Below are 20,042 nucleotides of genomic sequence, written 5' to 3' on the forward strand. Positions count from 1 at the left end.
TCATAAAATAACACACAGTACTCTGTAAATTAAGATTATTTTAAAAGTATGATTAGTAACGTTATCAGGAAACACTTGCCTTTATACTTTACAATGATCTGAAGGTTTTTTTCAATATCTGACTACATGCTAACTGTGGGAGAGGAGAATTTATATTAAGGCTACAGTAAATATGCTATCTAATTTTGTTCCTATTCAAACTAATGCTCTTCAAGACAAATGCAAATGCTAAAGCATGCTGTAATTGGATACAATTTTTTCTCTGTATGCTTACTTGATTTATGTTCAAAACAAATTTAATGCAACATTTATTTTAACAAGAAAATGATTTCTTATTTGTGCCTGAAATGCAATGTTAATCTCATTCTTCTTTTTTTTGTGCAATTGTGCAATGGAACACAAGAAAATGTTGCTTGTGCTTTATAATACATGCCATTTTTGTTTTCTTTCCACTACCCCAGTTCCTTTTATCAGTATTACAAAATAGAGAAGAAGAAAAGAAAAAAAAATCTTTCATTTTCATGACGACATTTGAAGATTTCTCCCCTCATCACAAAACACAGCCATCTAGGCTCACAGTTGGACAATTAGAAATACCAAAAAAGGTCCAAGTCAATTTCTCAAACTGATTCAAAACAATATTGTATTTATAATTGAGAGCAACACTTTCCAAAAACCCTAAAGCCCAGATAAAGACACCCTCCATCTGTGCTGTGGGATACAGAAAAAGCCTTTTGAAGAATCGCACAAGCGCGTCATCTTTTTTTAGGCCATCAAAACCTAATCCTGCTATAAGCCGATCAATTGCATTATATATAGCTATAGACTGTAACCTTTAAGGCGAAGCCCTCTTGCTGAACTGTAATAGAAAAAGCAGAACAGACAAAAAGACAATTTGACACACAGTAATTATCTCTATCAGTCCTCATGCTGCTTATGAAGCTAAGGCTGCACTGGCACTCCGTGTGACCTGTTTCACTCGTATCACTCTGTACTTAGACCATCAGACCAAACTCTCCTGCCACCCAGAGTAATGAGAATGCATCAAACACAGGGCTCATCAGCCTTTCCGTTTGAAGTTTGCCTACAGAAAAAAAAAAAGAAAAACCCTGTGAAAACTACACTTGAATGGCTTGCTGGCCATGTTGAGATTGTATCCAAATTTTTTTTACATTGTGAGAGAGACTCATTCAATCTCTTAGCTGCCACAGATGGTTGTACACTCCTGGACATTCTGGGCATTGTTGTGGAAAAGTGGAAATGCATATGGAAAACAAGCTGGCCTTGGTGTCTGCAATGATCAATGGACCAAACAGCTTAATGTCATAAAGAGAGGCGGGGAAATGTTCGCAGACGTGACAGATGGTTGGTTAAGCATCCTGCCGACGGGTGAGGGACGGCCTACATGGACGCACATACCCAAACCTGCTTCTGGCTGCCCCTCTGGGAGTGCGAAGAAGTTTTTCCTGGTAGTCTGTTATGATATGCATTTCAATAGAGCGATTTCCCACCATTCCAAATCGCTATAGTTGATATAGACAATTGCATTATATATAGCTATAGACTGTAACCTTTAAGGCGAAGCCCTCTTGCTGAACTGTAATAGAAAAAGCAGAACAGACAAAAAGACAATTTGACACACAGTAATTATCTCTATCAGTCCTCATGCTGCTTATGAAGCTAAGGCTGCACTGGCACTCCGTGTGACCTGTTTCACTCGTATCACTCTGTACTTAGACCATCAGACCAAACTCTCCTGCCACCCAGAGTAATGAGAATGCATCAAACACAGGGCTCATCAGCCTTTCCGTTTGAAGTTTGCCTACAGAAAAAAAAAAAGAAAAACCCTGTGAAAACTACACTTGAATGGCTTGCTGGCCATGTTGAGATTGTATCCAAATTTTTTTTACATTGTGAGAGAGACTCATTCAATCTCTTAGCTGCCACAGATGGTTGTACACTCCTGGACATTCTGGGCATTGTTGTGGAAAAGTGGAAATGCATATGGAAAACAAGCTGGCCTTGGTGTCTGCAATGATCAATGGACCAAACAGCTTAATGTCATAAAGAGAGGCGGGGAAATGTTCGCAGACGTGACAGATGGTTGGTTAAGCATCCTGCCGACGGGTGAGGGACGGCCTACATGGACGCACATACCCAAACCTGCTTCTGGCTGCCCCTCTGGGAGTGCGAAGAAGTTTTTCCTGGTAGTCTGTTATGATATGCATTTCAATAGAGCGATTTCCCACCATTCCAAATCGCTATAGTTGATATAGATAAAACGTGCATTAGCAACAGATTCTCCATCAGTGCGCTAAATGGAAATGTGGAGCAGATATTACAGTGCACAAGGGAAATGCGGTCTCAGTTCTTAAACATCATTATAAGATCAGAGATTCCTCTCTGATCTTATAATGATGTTTAAGAACTGAGAGCGCATCCCTCATTGGCCTTAGGGGGTGAGAACGTATACACACACGGATCCTATATACACTCCTCTCATGTGAAAACACAGTGCAAACACCCACACACACAAGGAAGAAAGAAAGAAAGACAGAGAGAAAGCTTCACAGGCACTGAAGATCCTGATAGGGGTCATTTATCCTCTGATAATAGCGACCAGGCCAGACAAAAGCAGGGGGCAGCTGGGTTTCCAGGCTATTTCCTGGCCAAACGAAGAGCTTCTCTAACTTTTGTTCACAGTGATGACTTTTGTCACGATGTCTTTCTTGGCCAGACTGTAGAGGCTTCTAACATGCCTTACAGGAATACAAATTAGCTAAAGTTCCTTTAAGGGAAAAAAGTTCTTCTAACTTTGAAACCAAACCTGGCTCATATGTTGGATCTATTGTTTTGACCATGTTTTGTATGTGGGAGGTCTTGCTTGAAGGTTCACTTAATAAGTAAGTCTCCAACCTTAATTAATTCCCTTTATAGCTCACTTAAATATGCACACGTTCACTTAGTCATGAATATAATCTTTCAACTCACTAACTGGCCTTGTCTGATAATAAAGTGTTTTATTCAGAACAAGAACTTCTTACTTTTTCGCTTTTATGTTCCTGGATGAAAATATAATTTTTCCTCCGTCATAAAAGTTTGTATGAAGTACAAGATCCAAATGAATATCAGAGAGAAACACTTTCACATGAACATCCAGTTGAAGCTTAGAGAAAGCAAAAAATTTTACATATTTACAGCAGCAGCACCACTGAAATATTGTTTTATTGCCTATTTTGAAAGAAGCCTTGTTTGGATGTTCCCTGAGCCGCTAGATCTCAGACTGTGAGATATATCTTCAAGCGCTTCATTAAAAATGGATCATCTTAAATGATACCAGCAATGAATATGGTTTATAGCTAAAACAGATTCTGATATACGACGCTCTACAGGGGTTATATTTATGTCAAAAGAGAGGTGGATTTCCTACTTAAAGGGATAGTTCACCCAAAAATGAAAATTCTCAATGTTTACACACCCTTAAGTCATTCCAAACCTGTGCATTGAATGTGCATTGTTCAAAATATCTTCTTCTGATATAAAGACCTGACTGAAGATACAGTATCTGAAAAAAAGAGATTTTTAAAAATATCTTCTTTTATGTGCTTCAGAGGAAATTTGGAAGAACATGAGGGGAAAATGGAGTAAATGATGGCACTTTTCATTTTTGGGTGAGCTATCCCTTTAAATGCCTAATATAAGGATGGATTTATTCACTGTGAACAGGAGAAGTACCCATAAGGGAGTATTTATACTTGGTCACTTCACGCGTCTTGATCAATTGGTATCCAATTGGGCATTTGCACAATTCACTTATATACTGGTCACATACATATGTGCAAAACAGATCTAAATCCAAACTAATATTCCTCTGCTATATGCAATGATAATATGGGGAAGCAAAATTCTGTTGAATGCTTTCTCCCCATTAGTATCTGAGTTTTGAGATTGCTCAGTCCACGTGTTCCATCAATGATTACTTGTTCACGCATGGATTACAAGGCTCCCAAATCTCCATATGTGACATGGTGAAGTTTACATATCTAAACAGCCAAAATGCATTTCGTTTTCATGATTAGATCTGTAAATAAATAATTTATAATATAGAATAATTTATAATAAATATGTTTTATTTATGTATTTATTTACAGACAATTTGACAATTTAAAAAAAATCCTCATAAAACACTAAATAAATATGGTCTATTTACTTCTTATATTCATAATGAATGTGAATAAATATATAATATTCTGTAAATACTCCCATAAAGCATTATGGTCCTTTTTATGTCAATTTTTTTCTCAGTGTGATGCAATATGTGCTGTCTTACATTTATATAGTCGACCCTGCAGATACAAACTGACTTTTAATAATTGCTTACACAGGTAGTAAAGGACAATCAAAATGTCAGAAGCTGACAGAATGTACCAGAAAATCATAGCAGATAAATAAATCTGAGAAAGGGGTCATTGCTGCTAAATGAGTAATGAAGATAGATAATGATCTATGACATATGAATCTGCCAATGGCCTATTTATTTAATTTATTGCAAACAAAGGCAGAACTACCGGATACACAAGACAGAGAAATATCATTAAATATTATTTTAGAGAGAGATGAAGATGGAAGTCTAACAGGTGTGCTATAAGGATAATGTTTTGAGCAGTGCTTTTCACCCTGCAGCTGTAACGCCCCTGTGGACTGTTTGTTGTGGTTTCTTCCCTTTGTGTTGGTTTAGCCAGTCTAATCATTAGTTAATCACCGTCATTGTGCTCACCTGTCTGCCTCTAATTATTCACCCCATATTAGTTCCTGTCTGTCTGAGCATTTGTGTCGGTTATTGTTAATGTTACCCCGAGTGTGTGTCTCACCTACCTGAACCTGCCTTGTTGTGTCTACAATAAATGTCATTATTGGAATCCTTGTCGTCCTCGTCGTCCTGCCTGCCTCCACACACCCAGTTCCGTGACAGAATAACCGACCCAAAACAACAACATGGAGATCGCTGCTCGTTTCCTCACCATATCCCGCCGTTCCGCCATGGCCTCCTGAGCCCCTTGGTCCGCCATGGCCTCCCGAGTCCCCGGCTCCACCATGACAACCTGAGCCCCCTGTTCCGCCATGGCCTCCTGAGCCCCCTGATCCGCCATGGCAACCCGAGTCCCCTGTTCCGCCATGGCCTCCCGAATCTCCGCCTCGGGCTCCTCCACCACATGCTCCGCCGCCGTTGGACGATCCTCCTCCTAGTCCCCCTCCGCCCCTCCCTCTGTTTCTACGGTGCGAGGACGCACCTTCCGGGAGGGGGGAGTACTGTAACGCCCCTGTGGACTGTTTGTTGTGGTTTCTTCCCTTTGTGTTGGTTTAGCCCGTCTAATCATTAGTTAATCACCGTCATTGTGCTCACCTGTCTGCCTCTAATTATTCACCCCATATTAGTTCCTGTCTGTCTGAGCATTTGTGTCGGTTATTGTTAATGTTACCCCGAGTGTGTGTCTCACCTACCTGAACCTGCCTTGTTGTGTCTACAATAAATGTCATTATTGGAATCCTTGTCGTCCTCGTCGTCCTGCCTGCCTCCACACACCCAGTTCCGTGACAGCAGCTGAGCGGCTCTGAGAGCATTACCCACAGCATTTTTACTGCTGCTGCTTTCTTTTCAAAGGTACCGTGCAACACAGTGTATACACCGCAAGCAAACGGTGCAATGCAATGCAACAAAACCGAAAGAAAATGAAAGACCGTTGCAACGGCATGCTGAGAATTCAACGTTGTTGAGGTGCAGTCAGTTTTGTTGATTATAATGAAAGTGATTGGTTTTATGTCGTCAAGGGGAAACAACAAGAATGTGGTATTGTTGATTCATCCAAGGTGATTCTGGAATTACAGTACGACAGATTTTAATCTAAAAACTGATTTTCATTTGTTCATCTATGTGGATGAATCTGCTAATTTTCACCTCTATGTTAGTGCATAATTTGCACAAACAAACAAAGAAATTGCTTCAATAGGAAAAGATATACGCTGAAATTCAGACCTTGCTTCATATGGGTTGCCAAAGATCCGTCTCAGAACAATTTACAGTCAGCCTCAATGAGGTCTCTGTGGAAACTCATCCCACACCTTTAAAAGTGCAGCTTAATTGTTACAGTAAATCACACAGTGTGTCACATTTGCATGAATTCTTCACAGAGAGAGTCCTACTGTAAGAGATTCTGGAACACAGACAAATAAATCAGTTTGCATCATATTTATAAAGCCATTTTTATCATTTCATTTTATTAAAATATTTGTAGCATTATGTACCACTAAAGTTTTAAAGGGTTGCTCTACCCTAAGACCACAAACTGTGAAACCCTAGAAATACATCAAACACTTACTGTACAAAATTTAGACTAATCATTGATGAAAAATGCCCTTTTTACATTTTAACACCCGACTGACTAATAAATAAGCATAGTCACTCTCCAGAGTCATCTATAACTTTATATAATAATGACTAGTCCCTCTGGAGGAGACTGGATACATAGAGCACAGTGCTATAATACAGCTTTATCGTATTTTGCATAGCAGACTGGAGAGATTTCGGGAAAGATGGGGAGAGATACAGAAGCTGAACGACTGTGCAGAGAAACTTGACCTCATTCTCTTAATGGAGTGCTGTGAAGCAGACAGCCCGCTCTCAGCTACATCATTATATTTTGACTCAAACGGACCAAGTCCCAGACCTAATCCACAGCAAAGAAAAAGAAGAAAAATGGCTTTGAATATGCTGGTCAAATACTACTCACCTGCATGTCTGAATCAAACATTTCGTATATAACTTTTGCCAGGGTATTTTTGAAAAAACACCAGGCTATTTTTTTGCCTTATACACAAGTTTCCTACACAAGGAACAAATTTCAAACACAATGGGTTCCAAAAGTATGAGACTACCAGTGACATTTCTTCGTCATTTTTATAATAGAAAATACATTTTTTTTCATTGCAAAGTATACATATAATAACATTATTTCCACTATTAAATGAGATTTTATATCCCAGGTTTTTAATGTAGACTCAAGACTTTTGCATCCCTCTGCTTGAAATCTAAATATTAAATGTTAGTGAACTTAAATAGCGCTATATTACTTGGTTTATCCTTTAGTGTACATATTCTAAACTAAACTGACAAGAGCTTCTCAAGAGTGAATTATTGCATTATATTAAACATTATATCACACCAAACGAGGAGGCAGCAGCAGTAAATAGTGTCTAATGTGACATGTAAATTGAGCGTGTGCATTTCAGATGCGGTTTCCTTTGATCAATGCCGTGAACGCTGAACATGAGACACTACAGATCCTCCATTAGAAATGTTTAGCCTACAATGAGTAGGATTACACTCCCCTATTTTTCCCTTTTCAAGCAACATTTTCTGCAACAAATGCCCATATTGTCAAAAATATCCACTTCATGGCAGAAGAATTTTAAATCTTTACTTTTTTTTTCCCTACTTACCTTGCATATGCTGCAATAACTCAGTAGTGAATGTATGAATGTGAATAATAAAAAAAGAGCTTGGCACACACTATTCTGTTTTTTCCTTTGAACGCAAAACCAACTAGACACATCACAACAACAGCAAATAAACTTTGTCCACCATGCTCACTGCAGGAAAAAAGCTATTTATGCGTCCTCAGAAAAAAAAAATCAAATTAAAATACAGATGTATGTGCTTTGACATGCATGTATTTCATATATAGACAATTTGCTTTTTCAAACGCATTCCCTAATCCGTAAGGCATTAAGGATTCCAACGCACACCAATTTGCACTTCAAACCAGTGGGCCCCTCTTCATCCACCGTAGCGTTTGTTCGCAGGCCCAGCAACACCCTGTGGATCTGCGCACGAATATGACTGATTTTAACAAAGCCATCTACGATTCGGCACAGACCCAGAGGAAGTGTCTAGCAGTTCTCTGCATCGTTTGCTCATAATCTTCAGGAAATTATGTTATTTTCTCTGAAATGCCTATAACTCCCACCGTGCCCCTTAGGCTGCAAATGTAACCAGTCGATCCATTAATACCGTCACCTCAACCAGTCATTGGCTACCGATTGTTAGCTCTAACCAATTACATCCTTGCCCTTGAGTGACTCAAGGTGACTTTGCCTTGACTTGCTCAGGGGTATTTTCCCATTTTTGCAGTTTTTACATCACCAACATTTACTATCGGGGAATTTTGCTCAATGTGAGGTTACTACTGAGAATAAAACACAGGTGGACTTACCATTCTCCTGATCCGATTTGTTGTCCTGCTCTGTGTCTGTGAGCGTTAAAACAGAGTTGGACCGGCTGGACAGCTGTGAGTCCCGTCTGTGTGCCTTAACCCATAGCATGGCGCAGTCGGGAGAAATGCCCCCTGCGTTCAGGATAGGGTCTGCTCTGCTGAGCTGTGTATGATGACTGAGTCCGGTCTCAGCGCAGAAGCTCAGACCACGGCGAGGAGCAGGGCCGCATATCCCAAGCTGCCTCAGTGACAGACTCTGGCCTGCAAGATTCAAAGTGCATACTTAATACAGAGAGTGTATGCATAAAAAGTAATACACAAAATAACTGTGAACTTGCTGAAAACACACGCACACACTATTTAATTATTTAAACTTGCATTCAAACTCTTGCAGTATATCCACTTTTATATTAAAATATTTAAAGCATTTAAATAAAGATGCTGCAAAAACAACAGCAGTTTTATGTTCCCAAGTTCACGTTTGTCATTTCTGAGGTGACTATTCTTTCTAACCAGGGAATGAATATATATCATTTTTTCATTTATTTTGAAGATCTGTGCTTTTGTTACATCTGTGTTTTTGTTCTCCCTACCAATGCAAAGATTGATTTGATGTTTTAAGAAAACACAAAATAAGTAAACTTTTTTTTTTGCGTGTTGCACATTTTCCTTCATATTTTTTATTGCTACCTTTTCATAGAGAAAAATGAATTTCGGTAACAGTGAATACTCAATTTAAAGTGGCCTTTGTTCAAAAGAATAACGTCACAAACAGAATTAGCCTTATCAATACATTTTTACTCAGTATATAAAATGACAAACCAAGCGAAACTAATAAGCAACAGTAACATTCAGACAGTTTTGGCAGAACAAAACATAATATTGATTACCTAATTATGGGCACATTTTGAGATTAAAAATAATGTTTAGTTGGACTTGGGGAGTCTCTTTTACGTGTTTGTTTTAACACAGCATCAGAAATATACTTTCATTTTTTCATTAACATTTCTGTTATACTATTTTCATATTTTCATTTACAGTGGGTACGGAAAGTATTCAGACCCCCTTAAATTTTTCACTCTTTGTTATATTGCAGCCATTTGCTAAAATCATTTAAGTTAATTTTTTTTCCTCATTAATGTACACACAGCACCCCATATTGACAGAAAAACACAGAATCGTTGACATTTTTGCAGATTTATTAATGAATACTTTCCGTACCCACTGTATGTTCATTTAAAAATATGTAGAAATAAAATCATACCTACTCAAAATATAAAAGGCAAAAAGAGCCTATTAAAAAAGTCTAGTATTTTATAATTCATTGATATTTGATTCTTAACAGTGTGCATTATTTGTTGTATAGGTTTATTTCACTTACTAAATGAATTATCTTTTTATGATTTACGATCTTCTTTTCTGTTTCAGCGTGAATATCTGTTCAGCTGAATCTGAATGAGGGTAAGCTCTACCTCTTCCAACACAAGAAAATCTGAGGATTTACTACACAGTACAAAATAGAAACTGTTCCACTTCAGATTGAAATTCACCTTGAGACTCACCACCCCTCTACTTCCTTCAGCTCTGCTTTTAAAACCATATTCCTGTACCTGCTAGCATATGCTGAGTGCTTTATGGCTAAAAGCCCACAGAGTAGGTGACACATGAAAATGAATACACCAGAATTTAAATTATGAGTACACTCATAGATACGAAACAAAATAACTCAACACAAGTGCTGACATTAATTACCACATGAGGGCATTATCTGAAATACACATTTTGAAATACTGCAAACTGTGGAAGCCAATGCAGGGCAAAGTGCCACGATTTAGCCAGGCTGTGATTAAAATAATATGACAGAACATTTGTATCATGAATACAGGCAAGATCTCTCTCCTTCGGCTTTTGTGCCGATCAGGCACAAACACGGCTGCTAATTAAAGACATCCCCTTAAGTGTAACAGCCTAAGGTTATGGAGCACACTATAAAGCACAATTAACCAACTAAGTGTATTTCTAATGAATTTAAATTTGAATGAGCAGTATCCTACCCTTCCACTTAAAAAGTGTCTTATCATGATAAACCATCAAATATTTATAAAATTGTTTGAATAGTTTGTGAATAATCAGCAAATGAGTGTCTGGTGGGCTTTATCAAATTTAAAAATGAAATGAAAATGAAGGTGCCCAACCTGAATACAGCTGTCTAACAAAAGTGTTTTGACTAACTGTTCTGTGTTGATTGAAAATACTTTCTTTTAGACTGCTTCAATGACAGGCTGAAATCATATATGTAACTTAGTCAATTAATCTAATTAAAATTTCATTAAAGGGCTTACATTTCTAGATAATTAGTGCTTTGCAAAAAAACAACCTCTACTATTTTTGCGGCTTGGTCTACAGTATATAAAAGGTATTCAAGATATTGAAGAAATAAAAAGTAGGTGTTGGATCACAGTGCAACACAGCTGTTAAATTGCTGTTTGCAACCCATACGATCAGACTTTTATTGATTTGGAAAAATTTGTTCATTGAACAGTAAATGGTCTGCAATGTAGTTCCTTTAAGAGTTATAAAGAATTAGCTGCCCATGTTATATTGTATGTAATTGATGTTAATAAGAAAAAGAGAGGGAAAATACAAAAAAAATAAAAACAAAAATAATCTAAAGTAATAAAATAAAATGATATCCAGGATTGAAAGCATACATATCTGGTAACAATTTTGCAACTATAGTGATATTAAAGACTTATTTTATTCTTTTTCTTTTATCATTTGTTTTATTGTAGAAATAATGCCTGTATATGTGTTTTATTGAACAGCAAAACAATAAAATAAAAACTGCTTGCTTTAATTTCTTTAAATAAAAAATATTTGTTCATTATTATAATTATTATTATTTTTAATAATGGCTGTTTTTCTGTGTGGATTTAATTTCATATCCAATTAAGGCAAACTTTATGAAATGATCTTTGACCTAAAATGTACTTGGAAAATAATGTCGTCTCTTTATGGTCTAGAATGTTTTGTCAAGGACATGGGATTTATTTCTGGATAAAATTGAATTAAATCTGAAGATTTAGCTCCTTTTTGGGTTAGAGGTCAATGTGAAGTTCGGTCACGTTACTGACCGGTCATATATCCCAGTATGCTATAATGGACTTATTTAATTTAGAAAGATTCTCATTACAATATTATATTGTGCAAGCTGAAAAATCTGATGCAAAATAATTTTTATATACCATAAAATCTTTTTAGAGTGAATTTATGTCAATAGATACATGTTTATTCAGTTGTGTGCTGTATACTGCATTTCTTATTTTTTGGTTTTGTTTTTAGCATTTCAAACGCCTGTTTTTCTTTTCCTTGTTGGTTTTAAAAAACATCACATTTGCAAGCCTGAAGGACTCCAGAGTCTCCTGTCCATATGGTGAATGTTAAAGAGCACTTACCTGGAGCTCTGTATTCCTCAGTGTCCCTTGGCACCATGTCTGGCATGCGATGCCCATAAAGCCCCTGGATGGATGGGTGTTGATCAAAGGCCTTCAGCGTCTCACTGGAGCTATAGGACTTCTGGGTAAGGACGGAGGATGAGCCGGTGTGATGGCGGTTGCCGGGACCCTCCCTGTAGCCCTCCCCCTCCTCTCTGTCTCCTTCCCTCTCCCAGTCTCTCACTCGTTCTCTCCTGCTCCGAGAGAGAGAGCAGTAAGGCCGACGCTCCTTCACCTCCATGCTACATTCATGCTGTGTTCCTCCTCTTCTATGCTTCTCTCTTGCTGCTGTCTGTTCTAGTTTGCTTCTTTCCAGCTGTCGGTCTGTCTCTGCACCTTTCTCCACTCTAAGTTCCACTCCCACCTGCTTAGAGACACAAAAAAACACTGCTTAGAGAGAGAAAGAAACGGGTAAAGTAGGCAGCAAAATAAGAAAGAGAAGACAAGTAGAATGCTGAAACAAAGCCCTAGCGAGATGTCGCTCCTGCTTAGTTCATCGTGTTCCTTGTATAGCCTTTAAAGGACAATTAGTCACTAAGATAAAGTAAGAGGGGGCGCAGCGACTAGTATTTTTCTGATAATACTGTTAAACCATATAATTAATCTCTTGAGGTTTGTAAGCACCTACTTTTTTTGCATTTACATTCTCAATATTTATCTATTAAGCACAATATAAAAAAGGAAACTTTAATAAATGTTTTTCTCCCAAAATATATTATATTATATTATATTATATTATATTATATGTGTACATTGTATTGTATTTTAGAATAAATCTGTGTATGTATATATATATATATAGTATATACATTATATAATTGTTTTATTATATTTGTATTGTTATATTATTACTTAATTATTAAAAAAAAAATTGACTTAAAAACAAAAATCTTTAGTTATCGTCTATCGTGTTCCACAGAGGAAAGTCAAAATTTTAATGACTCTGTGAACTATTTCTTTCATTCAAGCATGTTGAAACAGAATTCACCTCAGTCCTCCACAGAAAGAAAAAGTCTGTGTTTTCCAGCAAAGGCAAAGTCAAACGAAGTGATACTAAAAATGCTCGCTTTCATTGCACTGGCTTTGTCATGAGAGATCCTCACATACTTGTAAGCCTTTAGTAGGTTTCCTGGGAGGTTTGTGCCAAAACCGTTCGACAAAGCTCTAGAGAATTGGTTGAGTTTCACTGGTGTGTGAGTTTAAGGATATTCCAGTCCTTCTTCTCGAGTGTCGTCTATCTTACCTAGTGGAACAGTCGACACACAAACACAAGTGCAGGACGCATTTGCCTAGAGACCCCACTGTCAGTTTAAAGCAGTATAAAGAGGACAAGAGAAACAATGAGGATAATAAAACACTGTAGGAGGAAACAGAGGAGACTAGGTCAGCATTACCGCATACGGCCACAGTAATGGGATACGATTGGGGTAAAATAAATGATGCGCCAGTATCAAAATGCTCCTGTCAGAAAGAGAGAGTGAGCTATAGTTTATTAGACAGTATTTCAGCCAGATAAATGAAATGTAGCTCTCTTTATAGCACTGGTCATTTGATTATCTTGTGTGAGTGCGATGTTGCGCAAAGGCGCAGTAGGCCTGTTGAACACACCAGCAGAAACCCTCTATCCTTCATTGTATTGGACAGCACCCGCTGAGTTATCCTCGGGTAACAGGGCCCCCGTATTCGGATCAATTTAGATTAGCCAGGAGCAAGGGAGGCTCAGACATACTGGTCTAGCCTTAAACGCCCTTAAAACTGGTCTCAGAGTCTGTAAGATTATCATCGGATTAATTTCCAAGACAAAAAGAACGATGGCTGATTAGTGAGCAATCAAATGCACTGAAATAAATTACTAATGAAATTGCGCTCCTAAATTTCCTTCAATCATCCAGAGCTTGGTTAGAAATATTAAACCTTTCCATCAAGGACACCAAAAAAAATGTTGTTGGCATGAGTTTTAGCAAATATAGGCTAGGAATCACCCACTTACAAAAGTTTAGAAGGAATGAGAAGCAGAGATATAAATCACAGTAGAGCTCTGGCGGTCATATCATGCTCAGATGGGCACTGACCCATGGGGCCATTGAAAAGCAAAGACTCAGCAGTGAGCAGAGAGGCCAATGGGAACTATACTGTAGCAAGAGGCAACCAGGCAAGAAGATGTCACTTGACTATACCTCACTTACGATGATCTAATGGCAACGATTTCACTAAATCAGATGCCCGACCATCTGGCGTAACTGAAGAAAGGTGAGAATGAAAGTGGATCATGACCTCGGGCACTTCAGATGACCAACAAAACAGAAAAAAACAGACTACAGTCATAAATGATCTGCCAAATGAAAAGCAAATAAAACATTTTAATTTTAAGGTAAAGTGATAGTTTATTCAAAAATGAAAATTAGAGAAGGAAAGCTGTACACATTTTAAAAAAATACAAATTTTGAAAAGTGGGTTTTCATAGCAATGCCATAGAAAAAAACATTGGGTTTGCCAAAGAATCTTTCAGGAAATGAGGACAGACATTTCATTTTTAACTGAAATCTTTCAATCTCTTTAATGTATTTTTCAAAGCTCAGGACTGAGTTTGTTTTGTTTTTGTTTGTTTGTTTGGACAGCAGCAATGCTATTTTCATGTCAAGAACAAAGTTTATAGCAGTAGTCACAAAATTACTGCTAAAAAAAAACGTTATATAAGACATTTAAGAATACAAAATGTAAAAAAAATCTAAAATACATTCATGATATTTTTTTTAAATACACCACTTAGACATCTCTGAATAAAAATGTTGCCTATTTAGATTAAAATCAGTGCTGTCCAGTAAAGGCCGGGACACGGTCGGGCTAGTTTGTTTGGTGTGTTCCACTCGTCGGCTCTCGTCGGGCTCATGTCGGCGGCAGTTTGCCCGATTCAACATGTTGAATCGGCGTCTGGGACGTCGGCACGAGTGAGAGCTCTGTTTGGATGTTCAGTTTAGCGAACGAGTCAGTGCCCGAGAATTAAAGTGAAAGTGATGAAAACAAGTACGTAAATGAAGGCGGTACAGACAGAAGGTTGTTTAAATGTTACGTGATCTTTCCCAATCATTCTAATACGCGAATGTTTTCATAACAACATGAGCCGCTTAAAATGATTAAAGTTATCAACGTTACTGATATTCAAAATGCGCTGCTTTGTTTACGTTTCGCATATATGCGTTTATCTCGTATACCTTTGTTTCGGTCTGTGCGGTGTGTTCGAGCGCAGCTTTTTGGCCCGACGCTGCCGACGTGAGGCGACAACACCGTTGGCTTTCGTCGCCGCTAGTACTTTGAAGTCGGCTTGGTGTGTCCCGGCCTTAAGATAGAATATGATATGATCAATTGAGTTTGACAAGAAAGGAATGATGGTGATTCTTCACCTTTCAATAAATAACCATGTGTAAATCCTGAGTCACCTAAACGACACCTAGTAAAAATGACATGATCATACTACAATTTGTAAAAAAAAACAAAAAAAAACGTATTCTTATACTAGCATTTATTGAATAGAAATAATGGCATTTATCCCATTCCATCTGCCACTTTAAATATAGGAGTTCATTACTGGTTTAAGGTCAGAGGGTGGAAATTCTCAAGACTGAGCAAAGACGTTATCAACAGTGATTTAAAAAAAAAAAAAAACATTTAGCCTAATGTTTGACATAGCCTGTTTATATGCACTAAATAATAATAATAAAGTAGTCAGAATTATTGTGGTATCACTTTGCAACCTCTCTGAAATCCATTTGTTGTTGTTTGTTTCAAAATTTCCATTGTCAATCAAAAAATATCTGAATTATTCTGATCTGTCTGGGTTTATCCTGTTCTGGAAAGCTGTATGTGATGTTTGTCCACACCTAATGGATTCACAATAACTGAGAGCACCGCCAAATAAGGCACCATGACTTTCAACCAATGCAGTCACCCATAGTTAAATAAATTAGTGGCAACCTTCATGACCCATCTTTCTTACCTGAAGCACATTGCGTATTCTGCGGATGGTGTGAGAGTGTGGGTCTGATGGCTGAAAGTGCACATCTACAGCAAGTCTCTTTGTTCGGTAATTACATTTCATTGGGACTAGCTGCGGATATCGGATTCCACCTCTGACCCCAAACTCCATAAATAATGATCATCATAGTAATGTCAGCCTCCAAGCTTAGTACTACCATCCAGATGTTGTGTGCCCGCCTTCCTATCTTCATCTCACTTCGTTAACCCCAGATCCATCTTATCAACCTTTTCACACCCAAGCAGTACATTTCTCATGTATTTTCATCATCATCTGAAACCGCAGCATTTTTATGGGCACGCTATGGTTCAGCCTTATTATTTTCTTTTCATTGTTGCATCATATTTAGCAGCAAAAGCAATTTATGTGCATCCTTGAAAATCTTCTTCTAAAAGAACTAATCTACGGTATGTATCCCATATGCATTTATTTGCTTAACATCCATCATTTCTCGCCATCATTCCTCTAAACTTCTTTAACATCAGCTTCCATATCCTAAACATGAGTTTAATTTTGTTAACTAATTTTGTTCCTATTCAAACTGTAACCTAAGGATAATTAATAATTCATGACATAAATATTAAAAGTAAATATAAGAAATAATGATGTATCCTACCTAATAAGCAAACTTCCAGGCAAATGGGTTAGTCATCACAGCACTATGACTCTTCTGCTTGTTTTGACTATTTTGGTATGGAAACATATTGCTGGAAATAGATAAAATATAGGCTTTTTAAAGAGACCACAGACTTTAACAGTATCCAGTTACTTCTCTGGAGTATATAAATTTGCTTTAAAGCTGCTCATCCAGTGAGACATGGGATGGTAGCTTGGTGAGAGAAGGCCAAGGGGGAGATGGTCTGGCTGTAAAAACTCCAGCTCAGAGTGCCAGCAGATAGGATAACTAACAAGCTTTTCAACCGGAACATTGCACACAATCATCCTTAGTAAAAAGTAACTTTGAGTAAACTTCTAAGAGGCTGATGTATATATCTTCAGAAGCATGCTGCAATACAGTGTAACTGTATGCATAAACATTTCTCAAAAACAATGACAAATAGGCCAAAGAGACATGAATAAAAAAGATCAGAAAATTTAAATGCAAAGAAAAAGGCCTTCATATACAGAAAACAAGGTTTTTTGGTTACACTTTACTTGAAGGGGTGTGCATAAGACTGACATGACACCTTCATAATCATGACATGACACCTACATAATCATGACATGACACATGTCATGAATATGAAGGTTTTTTCATGTCAGTCTTATGCACACCCCTTCAAGTAAAGTGTTACCGGTTTTTTTATTACCATTGATGGTCCTATTAAGAATCTTTAACATTATTTACAGTTGGCAAAGGTTCTTAAGAGTCTTTAAAATGTTCTTCACACTAAAAAAAAAAATTGTCCTTTTAAGAACTGTTCACTGAAAGGTTCTTTGTTCTACAGCATCGGTGTGAAAACTCTCTTTTTAAATCTTTATTTTTAAGAGTGTAAAGTAAACTTTTTTGGGCACTCTGCTTATTATTGAAGACTCTATTTTATACAAATATATTGTCGTATTTAATTGTAACAGAGTTATAGACTCATTTCTTATTTTATTACAGACAGTAAAAATGTGAAAATGAAAGAGATTAAACTCAACCTAGAAACTTTGGAGAGGAGAAATAGGACCAAAACAGAGTGGAAAAAATCTGATGCTCTCAATATATGCTTATAGTCTCACATATAATCTCATCAAATAATCTTTGCTGTATTTTCTCTTTTTGTAGCACTCGCTATAACAAAACACAGTTTCTCGCAGGTCCACATAGGCTTATCTGAGTCAGACAGAAACCTGAGAATGGAGCAAACATCCAGAGTTAAATCTGCAATTCCCTGATTTATATATTTACCTGATGCAACTTAAGAATGGGTCAAATCATACATCACTCCAAATGGGTTGCCTATTGGTAGAGGGTTGCTGCGAACAAAATGCATGAAATAAAACAACCTGATACAGTAAGCTGCTACTTAGCTCTCCAATTTCTAGAAAACACTCTAGTGGTCATTAATGGCATGTTTCACCATACGGACAGTGAGTAATCCTGCTCATTATTTAGTACGGTGTACATAGTAAATTCTTGGTGGTAGTCTGTAAGATCTCTCTCTGTGACAGAGTACCCAGATGGCACCACACTGTTGTTAACATCCATGGCGGCTGCATTGTTTATTCATGCCTATGATTATATAGAACTGCACAAGCATACATTTTATAACTCCCCACATTAAGATTAAGATTAAGAATTCATTTAACACCCACCATTCCGCAAACAGTAAAGGTGAAGATATAAGTCAGTTTCTCCAGCGTTAGCATCTCATTAGGATGCATTACACTTTAATTGAATCAAAATCATTTTTATGCCTGCATCAGCAGCATCCTCCTCCATCATTTCACTGCCTTACTCTCCCATCTGGAAGCCTTTCTTTAATCCTCCTACCCAAATCTTTCAAATCAGCCTCCAAAGTCCGCAACCAGCCACTAAAGTTCGCTCCAGGATACTAAGTGCACATAGCCCAAAGAAATACAGAACCCCTCCCCTCCATCGCCGCCAAACCCCGCTCAGCCCGTTCTGAGCTTTAGTGTGGCCGCCACCACCGACAATAGCTTGCTTTGACAGCTTTGCATAATTCATGCGCTGCACTGCTCTTCCTGAGCCCAGCCCAGCCACTCGCTCGCTGTGAGACAACGGGAAGAAAAAATACAGACGGGAAACAAGGGCACACTTCCATTAGCCGGTGCCTGTTCCCACACTACACTGCTGCACCCTGGGATAGTGCCACTATTGTCTGGGGGTCGTCATTTTCACCACCCCTGCATCACGGTGGAGATGCAACGCAGAAGACACAGATGTGCACAGGCCTAGAGGAAGACACATCCACTTGTGTTCCTCTTTTTCAGTATTCATGACCTCAAGGCTGTGCTTTTCTTGGACGCGTTTGGAGTAAGAGGTTTGCCGGTCAGATTTAATTTAGAGCATTAATGGTTATGTCTGATATTCTGACTAAAAACATCGACTAGGATGTGCAGCTTCTTTAGAGATAACTAAATGGTTTGAGTGATCCCGAATTATTGCTTTAAGACCAATAAGACACCCAGTACTTTCTTAAATTATCCTACATAATAATGCACAAAAGTTCTCTTGCAAGATGACGACGTCCTCAATGGCTGTTTTGAAGAAGTGTTTTAATTACTGCACTTCCAATTAAATGGGCAATTTCTACATGAAAACGTGTTTCAGCATGGGCCTTAAAATGATCAAGCAAAACTTTTACAATTCTCCTCATGTCAGCATTTGAAGAGGTGGGTGCCGAGGTTATATACTGTAGGTCATAGGGCTGGACAATAATTCAATATCAATATGTATCGCGATATAATTTTTTTCAATAACGGTGATATGATTTTTAAACACATTTCCGATATTTCGATATTTCAAAAAACATTTTCGTAAACTGAAAAAAAAAAAAATAATAAAAATCTAAATAAGTTGATGTGTGTCGGTTTAGGGAAATACCGGGAAATACCCGTAAATGGCGCATCATGCACATGAGGTTATCTGACGGAGAGACGCAAAGCAGTTTAAAGCAGAGTCCTGCACGGGTCCTGTTAGGTAAACCTGCATCCGCAGTACACAACAGAACACCCGACCCGTTATCCGACAGCAGCCAGCACCAATTTAATTCTGTACCCGACCCGTTTGACATAAAGACCGCGACCTGAACCTGAAATAAAATAAAAACATTAAAATAAGTGAAAAACTAAAACGAAACGAAACTAACAACAGTTACTGAAAAACGAACTGAAATAAAATAATAATTATGAAAAATAAATGCACTTACTTTTTCCGTACTGTAAACGATACAAACTTTTGCCTACATCTTGTGAACAATCTGCCAGGCTGTTTTGAACAAATGTGCATAAACTACATACTTAAATCTTCATAAATGAAAAGCACATATTTATATATGACTTTACTGTTAAGTGCCATTGTCTCTCCTTAAACTCTGCAGTGTATAGGCTATGCGGCCGTTAGTCCTTTACAGAAGCATTCAAAATAAATCTTAAAAATAAAATGATATAGGCCACAGAAAGCGAGCAAGGAGTGCTCCCAAGCTGTCATTCACTTCATTCACTTCGCGAATGGCTAGAATGCGCAACGCTGCAAATCCAATGTTGAGGCTCCGCCATTATTATTGTTATTATTGA

The 20,042-nt window shown here is 37.7% G+C and overlaps 1 protein-coding gene across 1 annotated transcript in view; it reads right to left on the reverse strand.

The window, feature by feature from the left end:
* The window catches only part of LOC107669074 (teneurin-3-like), a 119,408-nt gene that overhangs the window by 91,054 nt on the left and 8,312 nt on the right, over positions 1-20,042 (reverse strand). Inside the window, 2 exon segments of the mRNA XM_016461169.1 lie at positions 8,271-8,531; positions 11,726-12,131. Coding sequence (XP_016316655.1) covers positions 8,271-8,531; positions 11,726-12,005 — 541 coding nt within the window. The 5' untranslated portion in view covers positions 12,006-12,131.

Source organism: Sinocyclocheilus anshuiensis, unplaced genomic scaffold (genome assembly GCF_001515605.1).
Source record: "Sinocyclocheilus anshuiensis isolate Anshui unplaced genomic scaffold, SAMN03320099.WGS_v1.1 scaffold124, whole genome shotgun sequence".
NCBI lineage: Eukaryota > Metazoa > Chordata > Actinopteri > Cypriniformes > Cyprinidae > Sinocyclocheilus > Sinocyclocheilus anshuiensis.